General features: G+C 42.4%; 1 protein-coding gene across 3 annotated transcripts in view; it reads left to right on the plus strand.

Moving 5' to 3' along the window:
* The window catches only part of MAPKAP1 (MAPK associated protein 1), a 270,270-nt gene that overhangs the window by 205,572 nt on the left and 43,743 nt on the right, over window positions 1-20,955 (plus strand). For all 3 annotated transcript variants that reach the window (XM_050760550.1, XM_050760553.1, XM_050760554.1), the window contains one exon: window positions 19,212-19,352. In XM_050760550.1, coding sequence (XP_050616507.1) covers window positions 19,212-19,352 — 141 coding nt within the window. The remainder of the gene's footprint in view (window positions 1-19,211; window positions 19,353-20,955) is intronic.

The following is a 20,955-nucleotide window of genomic DNA, read 5'->3' on the forward strand; positions in this document are numbered from 1 at the left end:
TATATTTTTTAAAAATGTATAGTAGAGAAAATTTAAAACAACAGTTAAACTTAACCTCATGGACAGGTGGTACAGAGAACATTTTACCCTACAACTGCAGATACGTATTTCTTTCAATCACACATGAACGTTTCCCAGTATTGACCTTATACTATGCAATAAAGTAAATCTTACATATCAGAAGATCGAAATCATGTGTGATATGTTCTCTGATCACAGTGAAATTAGGCTAGGAAAAAACAAGACAACTAGAAGATCTGCATATGTTTGGAAATTGAGAAACAGGTTTCTGAACCCATGGTTTAAAAAAGAAATAATCATAGAAATTAGAAAATATTTTGACTGAAAGATAATGAAAATTTGACATTAAAATTTGAGGATGTAACTAAAATAGTATTTGAAGGAAATTTTACAGCCCTCTAATTCAAATATCACAAAAGAAGAAAGGCTGGGCAGGGCGCAGTGGCTCACGCCTATAATCCCAGCACTTTGGGAGGCCAAGGCCGATGGATCACCTGAGGTCAGGAGTTTAAGACCAGCCTGGCCAAAATGGTGAAACCCCATCTCTACTAAAAATATAAAAATTAGCCAGGCATGGTGGCATGTGCTTATAATCCCAGCTACTAGGGGGGCTGAGGTAGGAGAATTCTTTGAACCTGGGAGGTGGAGGTTGCAGTGAGCTGAGATCGTACCACTACACTCCAGCCTGGGCAACAGAGCAAGACTCCATCTCAAAAAAAAAAGAAGAAGAAGAAAGGCTGAACAGTAATGAGCTAAGCATTCAGCTCAAGTAATTGAAAAAAGAAATAGAAAAAGAAACCTGAAACGAATGAAAGAAAAGAAGCAATAAAGAGAAGAATAGAAATTAATGAAATAGAAATTCAGAAACATCAGAATCAAGAGTTGGTTCTTTGAAAAGACTAGCAAAATTGATACACCTCCAAGGAAATGGATAAAAACAAGGAAGAGAAACACAGATAGTAATAGGAATGAAAAGGAGGTACACTGCAGATCCTGTCATTAAACAGTAAGATCCTGTCTTGTAAATAAATACAAGATTATTTTGAAAAAATTTATACCAAAAATATTAAAATTATAGGTGAACAAATTTATAGAAAAAGACAACAAAATTGACACAGGAAGAAATAGAAAACCTGAATATTCTCATAACTATTTTGAAAAGCAAATTAGTAATTAGGAACCTTCCTACAGTGAAAATCCAGACTCACATGACTTCACTGGCTAGTTTCTACCAAAAATTTAAGAAAAAAATAACTCCAATCCTATATCCGCTTTTGCAGAGAATAGAAAAAGAGGTTATTACCTCCAATTTATTTTAAGAGGCTATCATAATCTTGGTACCAAGCTCAGTAAAGACCATATAAGACAGCAAATTTTCAGGCCAGTCTTAATATAGATGCAAAAATCCTAAACAAAATATTAATAAAGTGAATCTAACATTATATTGAAAGAACAATGTAACATTACCAAGTTGGGTTTATCTAGCAGTGCACATTTGGTTTAACTGTGATGTAATGTTAAGGGGAAAAAATGTCAAGACACGTAGATTAATCCCAACTATGTAAAAACAAAGAAAGTAAAACTGGAAAGGAAATGTTAGTAGTGGTTGTCACTGGTTGGCAAGATTGTGGGTAATTCATTTTCCTTCCCGTTTATATTTGTTCATTCCAGAGTTTCTAAAGTGAGCGTGCATGACTTTCTAAGAAGGAAAAGCAAACAAGAAATAAGGGCAGGTCTACATAGATAAAGATCGTATAGTGAGACAATGTCTTAGTGTAACAATCCTTGTGACATTTGAAATTTCATACCATTTCTAGTACCACAACATAGTGAGCCAAAGGAAAAGTTACACCAATACACTCCTGTGTGACTTGCTTATCGGAACTTTTACCCCGTAGAAATGAACAATCCCTCCCTCTGCCCCTGTCATTTTTTTTCATTCTTTAAAGTCTGTCATCTTAAACATACTTGAGGAACTAATTCGTAGGTAGGAACTTTATAGTGGATTCTCTTTCAAAATGTTGATTCCTTGTTATACAAACAAAGTGGTATTTATTAGAATCTTGGTAAATTTCTTGGATATGTAGTACTTATACATGTAAAAAAATTTCAGGTAACTGAAATGTCTGTAGTGAAAATGAAGTCTCTCTTCTTCCATCCCCTAATTCCCCTCCCAGAGACAATAATTGTTCCTGGTTTTTTCCATATCTTTCCAGGGGTCATCTATGTCTTATGCAAGCACATTTTATATATGTATGTATGTATCATAGGTGTGTGTATACACAAGCACACTCATACACACTCATTTGCATTCCTCCCTTTTTTAAAAACACAAATGGGGGCCTGGTGTGGTGGCTCACGCCTGTAATCCCAACACTTTGGGAGGCCAAGGTGGGCGGATCACGAAGTCAGGAGATCAAGACCATCCTGGCTAACATGGTGAAACACCATCTCTACTAAAAATACAAAAAAAAAAAAAATTAGCCAGGCGTGGTGGCAGGCACCTGTAGTCCCAACTTCTCAGGAGGCTGAGGCAGGAGAATGGCGTGAACCCAGGAGTCGCAGCTTGTGGTGAGCCGAGGGCGCGCCACTACACTCCATCCTGGGCGACAGAGCGAGACTCCGTCTCAGAAAATAAAAATAAAAACACAAATGATAACAAACATTAGTGTTCTGCATTTTTATCATTTTTAACAATATAGAGATTATTCCACATTAATCCTCATATTGTTCCACGTATAAATTCACTAATTTCTTTTTAACTACTATGTGGTATTCCACAGTATGTTGTGATTTCAAATTAATTTTTTTGTTTGTTTGTTTTTGAGACAGAGTCTCATTCTGTTGCCCAGGCTGGAGTGCAGTGGTGAAATCACAGCTCACTGCAGCTTTGTTTGTTTTTGAGACAGTCTCATTCTGTCACCCAGGCTGAAGTGCAATGGTGAGATCACAGCTCACTGCAGCCTTGACCTTCCTGGCTCAAGCAGTTCTCCCACCTAAGCCTCCCAAGTAGCCGTGATTACAGGCACACACCACCACACCTGGCTAGTTTTTTTTTTTTTTTTTTTTTAATTTTCTTTTTGTAGAGATGGTGTCTTGCTGTGTTACCCAGGCTTGCTTCTGCCTCCCATAGTGCTGGGATTACAGGAGTGAACCAGCACACCCAGCCACAAATTAGTTTTTCTGAAAAAAGATAAGCCCTGTTTTCTAATATTAGGAAAGAGAAGCTGTGAGGGTTGGTGAATAAAGCCTTGAAATCTGGGCTGTAGTTCCCACTCTACTTCTGAACACGAACATGGTCTTAATTCAGTTATGTGATCTCTGTGAGCCTCAGCATCCTCATCTTAAAGGATTTGCAAGATACTTGCCATCACTTTTTGACACTCTGAGTCAAAATCATTGTGTTAATCAAAGAAGCCCTACCAGCACTTACAAAGATCACAGTCAACGGAATCATAACTAGTCTTTGTAAAATGGAAGTAAATTATAAAAACAATTTATTATTTTAAAGGCTTTTAAAAGGATTTTTTAAGTAGGAATTCCAACTAAGAACTACATTATTTTCCAGTAGCTACCTATTAAGGTGGATTGAGGCAAAGAAAAACATTCCAAAAGCAGAATTGTTTTCATTTCTGTTGATATGTTTGATTAGAACAGGCTCCCTATCCTTAAAGCCATTGTAGATGTGAACTAAATTCTGATAATGTATTATGCAGTCCTTAAAGAGAATGTGCTGTCAAGCCAGACTGCCTCAGTTCACATCCTGGCCTTGCCACTTACTAGCTGTGTGACCTCGGGCAATTTACTTAACCTTTCTTGGGTAGTTTATCTGCCCTCATGAGATTGATAGGATTCAGTAAGCTCTAATCATCATACAGCTCTTAGTACAGCACATAATAAGTACTCAATAAATGTTAACTGTAATTACTAAATAATGGAAGAGCAGCATTCTGTGTCTAGTAGAGCAGATGGGACACAGGTGTTGAGGTTTGGAGTCATAGACCTGACAGAGCCCTGGAGGAGATGTATGTTGATGAGAGGGGAGTGACCCAGAATGGAGAGGGAAGGAGAGTGGGGAGAGGGCAGGTCTGTAAGTCTGTGTCCTAAGACCAGAGAACTTAGAAGCAGGGTACTTTCCAGCAGTATTTTTTGGTGTCCCAGAATGGGTGTATGCTTTGTAGATAAAACATTTGTTTATTGAGAAGTCTGTTTGCCATAAGGGTGGATAGAAGCCTTTCAGTTTTTCTTCCAAGGAGGGAAGTGGCGTAATATTTTATATCAACCACATCAGTGAGTGTTTTTTTGTTATTTCTTTTTTATTTATTTTTCTTTCTGTGTACCTAGTCCTGCAGGAAAGGGTGTTTTTAAAAATTATGTATTCGGGCCTAATATTGTAAGGCATTGTGCTAGGCATTTTGCAAATGCTTTCTCTTTCCATTTTCATGGCTACCCTACAAGATACTATTCTCATTGTGAAGAGAGGTTATGACTTGCTTGAAGTTATCCAGCCAGTAAGTGATAAGACCAAAATTTTAAGACAGCTTTCTGATTCCAGAGTCCACTCTGAGATTATTGATAAAAAAAAAACCCTGAATTTTCAGTCCTAAGAATGGCGATTACAATTGTCTTTATATGCTATGAGAGAGAAGCTTACAAAGGAAGCGGATATGACAAGAGTTTCTGCCTAGGGACTGAGAGCTAACATTTGTGCTTGGATCTTGGCCTAAATAAGAAAATGACAAGCCAAAGTCCTTGAGCTTTCCAGTTTGGATTCTTGTTGGATAATCTACTATATCCTTCAGCCAACTGCCTGCTAGAAGCTGGAATCATACCAGAAGGAAGCCCAAGTACATTATGGGGAGTATGTAACATTACAAGACTTCCATTCTTGCCCGAGCTTCTGTATAAATCCTGGCACCAAACTGAGCCTCAATTCCCTTGTCTGCCAAATGTTGCCAGTGACCTTTCCCACCAACCACGTGGAGGTAGTCTAAGCAGGTCCTTAGAAGAAAGGTGCTGCTTGAACCAACTTACTCTTTCCACAGCTTTAAGAGAGAGAGTGGCATTTCCCATCATCAGGGCCAATATAAGCCTGAAATTAAACTGGCTTTATGGAATACGAACAAAGTGTCAGACACCATCTTTCTGTTTTATCCCTGACTAGTCTGTCATTCATAGTGCTTAAAGCATAGTCATTAGAATCACGCAGACCTTGGGTGAACCACTTGCAGCCTCTGACAGTGGACAAATTATGTCATCCCTGATTTCATGTTTAAATGGAGGCGAATGAATCTTTCACAAGGATTTGGTGAGAATTAAGTGAGATATAAGTGCTCTTATTGTAACAACCTTTTCGGCCATGTAGTCATCATCTTTGTTTTATAGAAGAGGAAACTGAGGCGCAGAGGGGTGAAGTGATTTGCTAATATCACATGAACAGTAATGAGAGGCCTGGAAAACTGTCTTTTATTCATTGAGTCTGGTGAAAGAGCTGAATCTGGCCGGGCGCTGTGGCTCAAGCCTGTAATCCCAGCACTTTGGGAGGCCAAGACGGGCGGATTATGAGGTCAGGAGATCGAGACCATCCTGGCTAACCCAGTGAAACCCTGTCTCTACTAAAAAATACAAAAAACTAGCCGGGCGAGGTGGCGGGCGCCTGTAGTCCCAGCTACTCGGAAGGCTGAGGTAGGAGAATGGCGTAAACCCGGGAGGCGGAGCTTGCAGTGAGCTGAGATCCGGCCACTGCACTCCAGCCTGGGTGACAGAGCCAGACTCAGTCTCAAAAAAAAAAAAAAAAAATAGAGCTGAATCTAATTATTGTATTTCCTAAATAGAAGTTGCTGTAGAGAGAGACCAGTTGCTCTGTAAACATTAATTCAGCTTCCTTTGATCTTCTTTCCTTTTGAAGGAGATTCACAGAATGTTTAAGATCATCCATTATTTCAGCACCTTATTGAAATTCTCATTTCCTAATTTTAAGGTTATACTGAGAAAGGGCCTCAACTCACCAGGTAGGTAGTCACCCAGGACGGTGGACTATGGGAGGGAAGAACATCCAGAGGTCTTAGTCTGAGAGCCTTCCTTTATCTCCTTAATTTTCTCCCTGAGGCCCCAGGAGAGGAGGCAACTCCTAGGAGCTGCCCAGATTACCTGACTGCCCTTCCATGGGCTAGTTACTGTTCCTACCCTTACTCCTCTCTGATCACTGATTCCCCTAAATGGATTTGCCAAGTCCCACACTGGACTGTGACCACCCCTCACACTGGAGAGGAACCCGGTCTGAGTCCCCTCTTCATCCTGGTGTCTGTGGCCAGGCCCGGCTCTTTCTCCCTGATAGAGTGAGCCTCCTGAACCCCTGACATCACCAGGCTTCTCACTGGACCAAGTACAAGATGGCTTTTAAGGAGAACTTGGGTTTGAATAAGCATCTTTAAGGGTAGGGGTTTCTTTGTTGGACTACCACCACTACTAAATAGAAATGGAGAGAGGGAAGAAGCAGCTGTAGAAAGAGGATGAAAATCAGCTTTATCCTGGTGTGCTTCCGACCCTCTTTGTGATGCTTATTTATAATGGGCTGATTCTTCCTCCTGTGTGTGCTCTTTGCCAGCTCTGGAGACTCCCTGGTAGTTCCGCGCTGCTTCTGGAGGCTTTGCCTCCTTCAGTTACAAATTACTGATCTCTCCAATTTCTATCATGTGACTTAAACACCTCCTTTATTATACCACAATAGCAGTCTTCAAATACACAAGAAAATATGATTATGCAAATAAACTCTTATTTACAAATGAAAGTGACTTGTGATGTTCGTTTTACATATTTTAGGTTGAGTTATTTCTGAAAGCCAGTCACCTGTCTGGCTTTAGCGGGGAGGTCTTTACCATAAGGAATTTTCTGTAGGGTGAGGATTTTTATCCAAGTTGATATTGCATAATAGCTCCCTGTTTGCTGCACGCTATTAGAATTTAAATGGAACAGAAACATTATTCGCCACATAAGAATACCTGTGAGTCCACGTCTTCCTCTCTGGTTAATGTGGGCTGGTTGGCACTGTAAAGGCAGGAGTTTGGCACCACTGTGTAACCTTGTACAAGTCCTCCTCCTTTGTGGGCCTCATTTCTCCTGCTGCAAAATGTGATGGTAATCCCTACCCTGTAAAGTTGTTGTGAGGCTTAAACCATTGAAACAAGTCAATGAGATTGTGTACAGTAAAAGCGCAGAGTGAACTGCAGTGCACTATACAATTGTTCACCATTACTGAGTATCTCTGCCTGAGACTCAGAGGCCAACCAACTGTCACATACACCATAGCTAGTCGGAGCATGTGTGTGGTGACCCTTTCCCTCCCTGTGATTCCTGTTTTCTTTCCCTCTAGCCCCTTAGACTTCCCACAGGCCCCTCTGGGCATTGGCCAGCACCAAAGATAGCTGACACCTGGGGCAAAAAACTGTGCTGACCTGTCTTGAAGCAAACTTGTGCCTTGTCCACAGCTACTTTTCAGTAGTGAGTGTCTGAACTGTGCTGTGTGGGCTGAGAAGTTCCACATGATTTGTATTTTTCACTCTCTTCTTTCTCTAAAAGTTCCGCCCTTTCCATTTTATCATTAGGTAGTAATTAGTATTCAAGGGAAATTGGTCTTAATATATTAAAATTGGTTTAAGTGCATTTAGACCTGTACCACAGCCAATGTCTTATTGGAAAATGTAATTGGGGACTCTGTGTATGTAATTAATTGAATTACAATTAAGAACTTTCATTAAGCGATACACTGGTACATTAGAGCAGTAAGGAAGCATGTTTGATGAGCCACAAACCCTGTCTGGGCTCTAAGTGAGGGCATGGAGATTTGTATCCCTCTGATAGGCTCCTGGCCCCAGAATTCGCCCTGAAGGTCCTGACTAATGGCTTGGTAATGCATCAGGTGATATTTCTGCAGTGACTCTGAATGGGAGGTGGGATTCTTCCAGCGGATGTGCCCTCATTCTCTGACTCCCAAGTCAGGGAAAGGGACACCTTGGTGTTGATCAGATGTTACAGTTCTTAGGTATTTTGCCATGTAAATTGTCAAAAATGCCATGCTCCTGAGAAGACCCCATTACTTTTCCTGGGCTTTGAACATGGACAAAGACATGTTGAAGAAAGAGGAAATAATGGGAATTCTGTCCAAGTAAACCCATGATGAACCATTGGTCCAGACCCTTAAATGGTCATGCTTCATCCTGTAAAGGGTATTGGATTCACTTTGGACACATATTTGTTCATGCATTCCCCAAATACTGATTGAGCCCTCCTCTGGGCCAGCCACTGTGCTGAGACTTAGCCCCACGTTATGGAGCCCACAGTTATGATCAGTGCTACAAAGGGTAGAAAAGAGTGCATAGCAGGGGACCAGAGCAGATGAGAAGAATAAGAGAAGGCTTGAGTCAAAAGAAAAAGGAGATAGTCCAATAATGAGTAAGAAAAGAATGTTCCAGGCCAAGGGACTGCTCATCTGAAAGCTTTGAGATGAGAAGGAGCTTGGGGTATTTAGGAATGAATAAGTGGAATGGAATGAGGGAGAGTGAGCTGAAAGATGAGACTGAGGGATGGCAAGGGTCTAAGATGCAGAGCCTTGTAGGCCCACCTTCCATGATCTGCTCTTTTTTGAAATTCTACAAACCTGAAACTGTTTCTTTCTGACTACCTCATAAAACAAGATTACCTTGATTTATTGAAGGGGGTCTGAAATCTCCATGTGGAAAGTCCTCCAGCCTGGCTGGCTGTGGCTCCAAGAGTTTAATCAATTAAGCACTGACAGCAAAGATCCCTACCCCGGTGGTAGCATGGCAGATTCTAGTGAAGGGTATATCCTACTGCGTGATCCCGATGGCTTTAAAGAGATTACTGCAGAGCGGTGGGCAGGCGGGGGGCATGAACGTGTGTGTGTGTTATAGTATATCACCTATTGATTGCTTTTTAGAGACCAGCAAAAATGACTAGTAGCCAAAGGGAAGTGTTTAATAGAAGAGAAGTTTTGGGCTTATGAGGCTTTGGGGACTTAAAAGGCCTCTGGAAAAAAAATGTGATGGATGCAGAACGCTAAGGAAGAGTTTTCTCTGTGACTCACTTATGCATCCAGCTTTGAGTCTTACCGAGGGAGTGGATAGTTAGGTTTTATCCCTGATTCCTTTGCTCTGGCACAGCCAGGCATGACTGTGTTCTCGTTAGATACCATTACAGCCTATGGAGTTACACATTTCCAGCCCATCTGAAGAACATTTTTATTCATGGAGGTTATGTGGTGGTTAAAGGTGCAATTTTGGAATTAGACTTGGGTTCAGTTTCTAGCTCCAGCTTGTACTGTTTGTATGACTACCGTAGCAGAATGACATTCTGAGCCTCATTGTTCTCACCTGTAAAAAAAGGGTAATATCCAACTTAAAGGGGCATTGGGAAAAATGGAATGAGATGACGTCTTCAAAATGCTGAGCATCGTGTTGGCATGCTTTGGTAAGCACTCAGGGTGTGTTAGCCGTCATCACAGTTGTTCAGGCAGAACCCCTGTCCTCGACAAACCTAGTCTGTTGGCGAGTCTGAATGGAAAACTAGGAAAGGTATGTTAGGTGCTCTTAGCCAAGATAAATACAAGGGGTGGTGTGCAGACCTCAGGTACTGTTAATGGTTTACCTGTATTGCATCAAACTTCACTCGTTCCATCAGCAGCATTTATTGAACATCCACTGTGTGACCATGTGCTTTATAGAATGGGATGTTCCTGCCCTCAGGCTCCTTGTCCAGAGGGGAGTGCAGATACTTACCATGTAAGAGACTTATCAGAAGAACCTTCAACAAAGGGCTATAGCGCTTCAGGAGAGAGACAGGGGAGGTTCCATTTGGACTAGACCTTGAAGCATATAAATTTTAGAGCATAAAGGACATCTGACCAAATGGTAGAACCTGAGCAAAGTCCAGTTTGGCTGAAGCAGGGCTTCTGCGTGGGGAGTAGCAGTAAGACTTCAAGATAGAGTGGAGCAGAAAAGGGTTTATGTACTTCTCACTGTCAGTCACTTGTACTATTTTACTTAATTGTGTGCCAGGTCCTGAGCTAGACACTGCTCCACTTTTGAAGAACCACTCCCACCCCCACCATTTTCTTTTCCACCATTCCACTTCACACCCTGTGCCAAAGGCAAATACTTGGTGTTCCCTGTGTATGTCCTCATGCTTTGTGGACTTTATGTTTTTTCCTATACTGTTCCTCCTGTCCTCCTTCCCATCATCTGGGAATGCTGCCATCCCCCTAAGTTCTGGAAGCACTAGCACAGCACCTGGCATATGGCTGGTGCTAAGTAACTGTTTGCTAGTCTGGAAGGAACGGTCAACAGAATTGTGCTATGGACACAGGTGAGGATGTAACAGAGGCCATTGATCTTCCAATTGAGTTCTAGAGTTGGCATAGATCTTTATAGAGAAGAGACACTGAAGTTGCTTTAATTTATAACTAGATTGGGGCCTTTTAGACTTTGTGTAAGACTCCTTGAACCGTAAAATGAATGTTAAAGTCCTGTGCAGTTTGCATCTATGAATACAAGGAATCTTCCAGTAACATACAGTGAGTTCATCTGAGCTTTGATTTAATGATTAGTCCTATTTGTTTGACCTCTAAGTGTCTCCCTCAGTTCCAATTAAATCACATATATGAAAACACTTTTAAACTATAAAACAATATTTATAATTAGCCTTGGTCTGATCACCTGAAAGTAAACCTGTTGCTTTTATGTGTGTGCAGACTTTGCAGCTGTGTTTGTTGTCAGGTTGTAACACATATACACAGCTATAACTGCACTTTTGTTTCCCATTATTATCGTCCAAATAGATATCAGGGGCAATGAAAACATGGCATTATAACCAGTAAAGTCAGCAGTTCTCAAACTTTTTGGTCTTAGGACCTCTTTATACTCTTAAAAGTCATTGAAGACCCCAAAGAGCTTTTGTTTTGTTTTGTTTTGTTTTGTTTTGTTTTGTTTTGTTTTGTTTGAGGCGAGGTGTTGCCCTGTCACCAGGTCTCGCCCAGGATGGAATGCAGAGGCAAATCAGCTCACTGTAGCCTCAAACTCCTGGGCTCAAGGGATCCTCTCACCTCTACCTTCCGAGCAGCTGGGACTACAGGTGTGCACCACCATGCCCAGCTGATTTTTTTTCTTTTTTAACTTTCAGTAGAGATAAAGTCTCACTATGTTGCCCAGGCTGCTCTTGAACTCCTGGCCTCAAACAGTGCTCCCGCTTTGGCTTCCCAAACTGCTGGTATTACAGGTGTGAGGCACTGCACCTGGCCAAGCTTTTATTTATTGAGTTATATCTATTGTATTAAAAATAAAAATTGATTAATTTAAAAATGTTTATTGAGAAAAACAGTAATTTCATTAATGTTAATGACTGTTTATGTTTTGGGTTTGTTTTTTTTTTTTTTTTTTTTTTTTTTTTTTGAGATAGGGTCTGTCTCTGTCACAAGGCTAGAGTGCAGTAGTACAATCACAGCTTACTGCAACCTCCACCTCCTGGGCTCAAGCGATCCTCCCACCTCAGCCTCTCCAGTAGCTGGGCCCATAGGAGCACACCGCCAAGCCTGGCTACTTTTTTTTTTTTTGTATTTTTTGTAGAGATGCAGTTTTGCCATGTTGCCCAGGCTGGTTTTAAACTCCTGAACTCAAGTAATTCACCCGCCTTGGCCTCCAAAAGTGCTGGGATTATAGGGGTGAGCCACCATGCCTGGCCCAAATGACAAATTTTATGAAAAGTAATTATTATTTCTTTTAAAAAAATTTTTCTGGCCGGGAGCGGTGGCTCAAGCCTGTAATCCCAGCACTTTGGGAGGCCGAGACGGGCGGATCACGAGGTCAGGAGATCGAGACCATCCTGGCTAACACGGTGAAACCCCGTCTCTACTAAAAATACAAGAAAATTAGCCGGGCGAGGTGGCGGGTGCCTGTAGTCCCAGCTACTCGGGAGGCTGAGGCAGGAGAATGGCGTGAACCCAGGGGGGCGGAGCTTGCAGTGAGCCGAGATCGCGCTACTGCACTCCAGCCTGGGGCACAGAGCAAGACTCCGTCTCAAAAAAAAAAAAAAAAAAAAAAAAATTCTGAGACAGGGTCTCACTCTGTTGCCCAGGCTAGAGTGCAGTGGCATGATCATCTCACTCTGTTGCCCAGGCTAGAGTGCAGTGGCGTGATCACAGCACACTGTAGCCTCAACCTCCTGGGCTCAAGTGATCATCCCACTTCATCCTCCTCAGTAACTGGAACCACAGGCACCCGCCACCACTACCAGCTAATTTTTGTATTTTTTGTAGAGACAGAGTTTTGCCATGTTGCACAGGTTGGTCTCAAACCTTAGACTCAAGCAATCCACCTACCTCAGCCTCCCAAAGTGCTGGGATTATAGGCATAAGCCACCGCACCTGGCCTGAAATTTTTCTTTTTTTTTTTTTTTTTTTTTTGAGACGGATTCTTGCTCTATCACCCAAGCTGGAGTGCAGTGGTGCAATCTCAGCTTTCACTGCAATCTCCGCCTACTGGGTTCACGCGATTCTCCTGCCTCAGCCTCTAGAGTAGCTGAGATTATAGGCATGCGCCACCATCCCCAGCTAATTTTTTGTATTTTTATAGAGATGAGGTTTTACCATGTTGGCCAGGGTGTTCTCAAATTCCTGACCTCAAGTGATCTGCCCACCTCAGCCTCCCAAAGTGCTGGGATTATAGGCATGAGCCACTGCACCCAGCCAGGCCTAAAATTTTTAGTGAAGAGAGTGTCGTTATTTTATCTTATTGCAAATTTCTGTAGTGTCTGGGCTTATAGAAGACACCTGGATTTTCATATCTGCCTCTGAGTTCGGTCTGCTACAATACATTGCTTTGGTTAAAGTATATGAAGAAAATTTGGCCTGACCCAGATATGTTGTTGAAAAAGGGAAGAATATTTCAATAGCCTTTTCAGATAATTGTGGGTATTAATTTTTGTTACTATACCAAAACTCAAATGGTTTCTTTTTTTGTTTGGTTCTTGTTTTTTTGTTTGTTTGTTTTGTTTTGTCTTTTGAGACTGAATTTCGTTCTTGTTGCCCAGGCTGGAGTGCAATGGCATTAATCTTGGTTCACTGCAACCTCCGCCTCCCGGGTGTAAGCAGTTCTCCTGCCTCAGCCTCCCAAGTAGCTGATATTACAGGCATGTGCCACCACACCCAGCTAATTTTGCATTTTTAGTAGAGACAGGGTTTCACCATGTTGGTCAGGCTGGTGCTCAAACTCTTGACCTCAGGTGATCCGCCCGCCTCGGCCTCCCAAAGTGGTGGGATTACAGGCATGAGCCACTGCGCGCAGCCGAGCTTTTTATTCCTTTGTGCACTTGTAAGAGAATGGACATGAAAAAAGTAAGTCATGCCTTGCTGTTGTTACAAAAATAGTATTACAATTATGGACCCTGAAGGGGACTTGGGAATTCCCCACCACCACCACCATAGGTCGATTTAGAGTTTACAGTTTTGCAACTCAACAGTCTATTATAGTGCTGTTGCTGTAGGAGCGTGGTGAGGTAGGCAGGACAGGAACAGCCTTTAGCCACTTGAGGGAAGGGAAAGAAGGCACGTGGACTCCAGAATCCAACAGATCTGTCCCGGTTTCACCTTTCCTAACAGTGGAACCCTGGGCAAGGTTTTGACCCAGTCTTGACACTTTGAGTGAGAGTTTGAATCTCTGTCTCTGAACTCTTATATTCCATGTTCTTTCTAATGTTATTAAGCCCCAAGGCTGCCTCCCAGCCCTTGGCTGCCTCACAGCACCTTCTCTTTCTTGGCTGCAGGCCCTAGACTCCACCTGCCTTCTTCCTCAACTCCTCTCTGCTTCCCTTTGCCTGTCGTGGCCTCTTTTTGCCATTCTTCACTGAAGACAGGTGCCAGGCCTCATTCCTCAGTTCCCCTTTCCTGATTTTGTACTCCCAAGAATTAAGCTCCTTCCCTTCCTGGGTTTTCTGCTTGTCCTCCGTACCTTCCTACCTTGTGATTGTCATTCTTCTGGAGCCTTGTCAGCCCATTTGAGCTGTGGTGCTCAAGTCACTATTAGGCCCCACCCCAAAATTTGATCTATCACAATACATCTTTGAGTTATTGCAGCTTGAGCATTTTGACACAATACATTATGGTAATCCATGGCATATAGAGACATTAACACTCCCGACTTTGACAAAATACATTGTGAAGTCTTTGAAGGCACCATAACAATTTATCTTGTCATTCACGAGGAGACCCAGTTCAGCATTAATGTAGATGAACACAGTGTGGCTTTTGTTTCATTTAATTGCTTGTGACCTTTTTAATTGCTAATTTAACAAAATACCAACAGGTTATATTTAAATTAAATTAACAGACAGTAGTTTTTGTTTTTTCAGTATGTTTATTTTTAAGATGTTCTGGTTCTCTCTACTTTTCACTTTGAGTTGCTAAAAATGTTTTCTCGGCCGGGCGCAGTGGCTCATGCCTGTAATCCCAGCACTTTGGGAGGCCGAGGCGGGCGGATCACGAGGTCAGGCGATCGAGACCATCCTGGCTAACACGGTGAAACCCCGTCTCTACTAAAAATACAAAAAAAATTAGCCGGGCTTGGTGGCAGGCGCCTGTAGTCCCAGCTACTACTCGGGAGGCTGATGCAGGAGAATGGTGTGAACCCGGGAGGCGGAGCTTACAGTGAGCCAAGATTGTGCCACTGCACTCCAGCCTGGGCGACAGAGCGAGACTCCATATCAAAAAAAAAAAAAAAAGTCTTCTCTTGAACAGAAGTGGACTTTTTAATGTGAAGTTTATAGTAGAGTAATTTTAATATGCAGATGGTACAATGTCAAGCATCTTTCATCTTTCATGTGTGGTTGGGCTCATTCCTTTCCAGAAGGGTACAAGCAGTAAATGTATACATGCAAAGTCATAGAACTTATCTGGTCCAAAAAATATGCTTTTGGAATAATGAATGCTTTGCTTCAGGTGTTTGTCTTTAGATCAAGTGTCTATTGCGGACACCATTTATTAGGCCCTTCTTTCTACCTTGTACTATTTTGTGGCCTATAGCTAATTTGTAAGCTCCTGCAGATCAGGAACCCTGCTTTATCTTCACCAGTGTCCCCCACAGTCTAGCATACTCCTGGCATAGGGAGAGAAGTGGTTGCACATTGCATGTACAATAGACCTGACCCCTCCAACAAGTGGTACTCCTGAGCCTACTTTGAGAAATGACACTGGAGGCCGGGCACAGTGGCTCACGCCTGTAATCCTAGCACTTTGGGAGGCCGAGGCAGGTGGATCACCTGAGGTCAGGAGTTGGAGACCAGCCTGGCCAACATGGTGAAACCCCATCTCTAGTAAAAATACAAAAAATTAGCCGGGCATGGTGGCTCACGCCTGTAATCTTAGCTACTCGGGAGGCTGAGGCAGGAGAATCGCTGGAACCCAGGAGGTGGAGGTTGCAGTGAGCCAAGATCTCATGATTGCACTCCAGCCTGGGCAACAAGGGCGAAACTCTGTCTCAAAAAAAGAAAGAAAGAAAGAACCCTGGAACTCCAAAACCAACAGTTGATCCCGTTCATCAGATAACCTCCTTTGGAGTGAGCAGCATGAACTGGAGGCGAGTACAGGACTATTCCTTCCCCACTCCTTCAGGTGCTGTTGTCCTTCTGATCATAAATGCAAACATGCCCCTTGTCGGCTGGGGCAAGGCTCAGAACTCCTCCAGGTACCCGGGGGACTTAAGTCCTCAAATGGGATATGAATTTACACTATCAGATAGTAGAAGGTCAATGCAAGAAGCCAGCTATGTAAGTCTTGTACAAAATTAATACAAGGGTATTGACAAGCCTTGCTGGTTATTTCATAGCTTTAAGACCTCTACTAAAATCCTATCATCTCATCTGCCCATTATTAACATTTCAGCAAAATATAAAGTTTTCATTAATCTCCCACAGCAAATTTAGGAGTGAAAACTGGCACTTGTTTGAGCTTTTAGGACTACATTAGCTGGTGTATTAAACAAAATATGTCATTCTTCAGTAGCTTCTGTAAGAAGCTAAATCAATTTCCAGCCATATTTATGCACCACTTTATCTAAAAGCATCTGAATTATCATTTATAGCTAAGATGCTTTATTAGCAGCTGGCATTGAAATTGCTCAGTAAAAAATTATATGTCACGTTATAGTAATTTTTAAATTGGTTTTAATCCAACATCATAAAATGTAAAAATCTTAAGTGTGGGTTTTTTTTTTTTAGTAATTGGCATTTTAGCATAATGAGCTGTTACCTCTTTCCAAATCAAATACCTGCAATATTTAGAAAACACTAATTAATAAAGCAAACAGAATTTCTTGAGCTCAGAGCTAAGTTGTATCTAATAATAGCATTTTCTCAGAAAAGATGACTTGAAATGATTTTTAAAACATTAAATGATTTTAATATTTTACCAAAATACTCTGTAATTCTCATGTATAAGAAGTTCTAAAATAGAAATAAAACATGTTTTGACAGTTATGTTTCAGTAAAAATGAAGACTGGAAAAAGTGAATGATTATTCTAAACTCCAAATCCTAGCCAGCCTCTCAGTTTGGGATGTGGATATTACCCAGGAGAGAGTGGTAATCAGGATCATGGCATCTCTGTCCAAAACCATAGGCACTGCAAAGAAAGGAAACAGGCTACCCAGTGGCCCTTGCAGATGTGGAGTGAAGCTCTGCAGTGTCCTGGAGGTGTGATGTTGGTGAAGTCACTCTGTCTCTCTGACCCTCACCTTCCTGTGGACGTGGCAGCTGGTATTCAGCACATGTTTTTGAACTCTTGCTTTATCCTCTGAGTGGTAGCACCAGCAGTGTCTGAGTTGCAGTGTCTGAGTTGCAGTGATGAGAAAGCAGTCCCTGTGCTCTTGGGGTTTACAGTCTAATGGCAGAGACTGGCAATTACTCCTTGTGATAACTGTTCTGAAGGAAAATGCAGGGTACGGGGACAGAAGGAACCAAACTAGTGTCGGGGGCTTGCAGCCAGAGAAGGCTTCCCTGGAGTATCACTGGTGCTCTGCTCTTCAGGAGGAAAACAGGGAGGGGCTGGGAGAGAGTGAGATGGGGAGAAGGGTGACCTGGGCAGAGAGGAGGACAGCATGTGCAAGATACTTTGAGATGGGATTCTGCCAGAAGCACTTAGTGAAGGGCGAGGCCTCGTCCTTACTGAAGGAAAGCACTATTGTGGGCGCTGGGATGGTCCAGGTTGGGAATTACTGTAGTGTTTGCAAATAGAACACAAATTTCCTAATAAATGAGTTCACTGTGAAAGCATCAGACACCATCTTTGACTTAAAATACTTGCCCTGTAAACAGTAACTGTGGGAAGGAAAAGCATATCATTGTCAGGCTACCAGTTGGTCACAAAATTTTCCAGTTTTATACCCAAATCTAGAGTTTTCCATTCCCCCAGCTCCATCCCAAAGAGTTCTCTCTGGGTTTCCCTGTGGAACCGTCTCTGAGTGCTCAACATGAGGCCTAGAGCACCCTACTCTGGTCAGCCTCTGCAAGATAGGCTTCTCTCCTCCCAACCCACTCTACCCCCTGCACTGGTGATGGCACCAGCAGCTGCACCTGCAGAAGTCCACATTTCAAAGCCCAGGGACCAAGAGATAGTTTAACTTTGCTTAATGTAACCATAGCATGTGGCAGCCTCCCAAAGCCTCAGAGTTCTCATCTGTAATACGGAAAATTATAAGACCTTCAATGCAGTAACGTGTGAAATGCTTCACACCAAGCCTGGCACATGGTAGGCACTCATATATACTAGCTAGTATTTATTTAGCAAAATTTAATGAGAGCATTCCAGTTACCTTTACTGCTTGCAGAAGATATAAAGATGAGTAAGAAACTTTCCTGACCTTCACAGAGCTTCCAAATTAGGACAGAGCAACCACTAAGCAATTCTAGTGCAAGGCTGAATATAATCCAGTCTGATGCTAGAAGAAAAATAGTCACCGCTCTTTTGAAGCATATGTATTCTTTACCTAAATTTTGATGTGAATGGCAAAAACTGAAATTCAGAGAGATAAAGTCACTTGCCTAAGATCATACAGCAAATTAGAGGCAGAGCTAGGAGTTGCAGCCACAACTGTCAGGCTCCAGGGTCCAGTATAAGCCAACTTTTATGGAATTCATTGCCAGTAAGGACCATCAGAAAAGATTTCATGGGATAGAGTTTGAGCTAGCCTAGGGAGGGGTGGGGGGATTTCTACAGGTCTGGGTAAGGATGGGAGGGCTGTTCTAGGGCAAGGGCAGCACGTGAGTAAAGGCCCAGAATTTAAAACGCTGAAGCACTGTGCAGTCTGAGGGGTTTGAGAGGGCTGAGAGAAGGCATATGTGAGAAGTGAGAAGAATATTAGTATGTTTCAGGGACATTATGGGCTGCTGTGATTGTCTGGCTAAAAAAACGTGTTCTTCATTCAGGAGGCCATGGAGCCAGGGAAGATTTTTGAGCGCCAGGCTTCTTATCTGTCTCCAGTATCACATATCAGAGTGCTCAGCATGCACAGGGTGCTCTCTGAGCATTTGGTGAATGAATCAATGATCCAACCTTTAGAAAAACGGATCAGAAAGTCTGTGACCGCTGGACTGCAGAGGGGGAGCCTGGTGACCAGGAGGCCAGTGATGAGGCTGTCACACCCAAGCACCAGCAGGTGCCCCCGAGCCAGTGGAGGCTGTGGGGCACAGGGCGAGAGGCAGTAAAGAAAACGATTTGGGAATCTTGGAAAGGACAGAGATTCTTCAAGGAATGTGGATTACTTTTGTGATTAGGAAAATCACATTTGAAAAAAAACAAGAAGCGTGATACGGCTAACACCACCCATGCTTTTGTGGTTTTGACTCACTCTTGTGGACTGAGCTTCCTGCTGAGAGCAAGCAGGAATTTTTCTATCCTTGTATCCCTGCTGCCCAGCCAAGGACCTGCCATAGTGTTTGTGGAATTAATTGTTGAGTGATTAATATGTTACCATTCTCTGTTTACTGGAATGGCATTATTAAGTCATCACTCAGCCTTTTCTTCTCCAAATTAAATAACCCATATTATTTTAATTTATCCCAAAGCATTTTAAGCAGACACCATTTGCCAAGCCTCATGTATCTTTATGTGTTAAACTGCCTTTTCCTCCCCAGGTTCAAGGGCAGACGGGGTTTTTGAGGAGGATTCACAAATTGACATAGCCACAGTACAAGATATGCTTAGCAGCCACCATTACAAGTCATTCAAAGTCAGCATGATCCACAGACTGCGATTCACAACCGACGTACAGCTAGGTAAGTGCGTGAGCAGATGATGAGCTGGCTTGTCATGTCAGCAGTCAATGTAGAAATGGGGAAAGAAACAACATACAACTTTTATGTGACCTGAATGACTAAAGGTAATTTGTTTTCTGAGAAAATGTTTAAACAATGAAATTTGAAGTACATCCTTTTTCCCACTTGAGTGCTCTGTCTTGTCTTCTTTTTTATGAAGCAGAAGATTCGAAGTAGAACTAACTTGAGACTCTTTTCAAACTGATTGACTTCAATGAAGTTCCATAATTCTTTTCATTCTGTAATTCTCTTGCCTGCTATCCTTAGAACTGCTTTGTGACGGTGCCACCTGCCTATTCTTACTCAGCTAACTCATTGCTTATTCATTCAGGCCTTTATTCAGGAAGCTTTTTAATGATCTCAGAAGGTATATTTGGATCTTCATCATATAATTTGGAACTTTCAACTAATATTTGGGATTAATTTGTTCTAATTATGTGCTAAATTTCTGTTTTGACTTAAACCGAACAGAAATAGGAAAAGTGTCATAGTAAGCAACATACTATTAATACATCATCATCATCATCATCATGGCTGCCTTTTATAGGTATCTGCTATGTATTAGTCACTGTGTTAAGTGCTTTACATGTACTACTTAACTACCTAAAAGGTGGGGTATTCTTACTGTCCCTTTCTAACAGGGGGGGTAAATGAGGTACAGAGCAGTCAAGTCTCATGCCCAACTCACACAGTGGGTAGGTGGTGGTGCCAGGAGCAAACCCTGGTCCAACCAACTCAGGTGCACCTGCTCCCTAATAACGGGTCTTCCATATAATGGCCAAGGGAGAGGAAGAATGGGTAGTCATGCTAGGCTCACCCAGTCAGGGAGCTGAGCTGCACCCTGTCTCTGCCACACCACCCCTTCCTACGTCTCCTTTTAACTCCAAGGTTCATTTATTTCATGTTTCTCACAAATGCTTTGTATGTTTGTCATAATAAAATATTGTCCAATGTTGGCATTAGTTTGAACCTGGATAACTCATGAGAGGCCTCAAAAATCTCCTCACATGTTCCTACCCAACTTAGTGATTAAGAGATGGGCAAGAGAATCACAAATGGCTTAAATTTGTTAAATGCTCTATCAATAGACAGCCATGTAACCTTAAGCAAGTATCTTAATCTTTCTGAGCCTCAATTCTATCCTGCTTGAATGGGAATATCAGTAGTACCAATGACTGAGGGTTGCTATAGGGAACAAGTGAAATCCGACATGTAAAGCACTGAGTACGGGGCCTGCGGTTGTAAACTTCCCTATGTGAGAGCTGTTAGTTGGGAGACAGTAGAGTGCAGCGCTCAGAGGGCGCACTCCGGAGTCGGAGGCCCAGGTGCAAACCTTGCTGATTTATTAGCTGTAGCACCACTGGCAAATGGAGCAGAGCCCCAGTGTCCTTATCTGTAAAAATAAAGATAATTTTTTAACTATGAGGATGAAATGCCGCAGCACGTGCAGAGAACTTAGAAAGGCGCCTGGCCTCTAGCAGGTGCCTAGTGAGCATTAGCTGCTAAGACGATGGTGATTCTAGCAGGCTGATCAGATGAGGCAGCACTCAGTAACTTCGAACCA

Source organism: Macaca thibetana, chromosome 15 (genome assembly GCF_024542745.1).
Source record: "Macaca thibetana thibetana isolate TM-01 chromosome 15, ASM2454274v1, whole genome shotgun sequence".
Lineage (NCBI taxonomy): Eukaryota > Metazoa > Chordata > Mammalia > Primates > Cercopithecidae > Macaca > Macaca thibetana.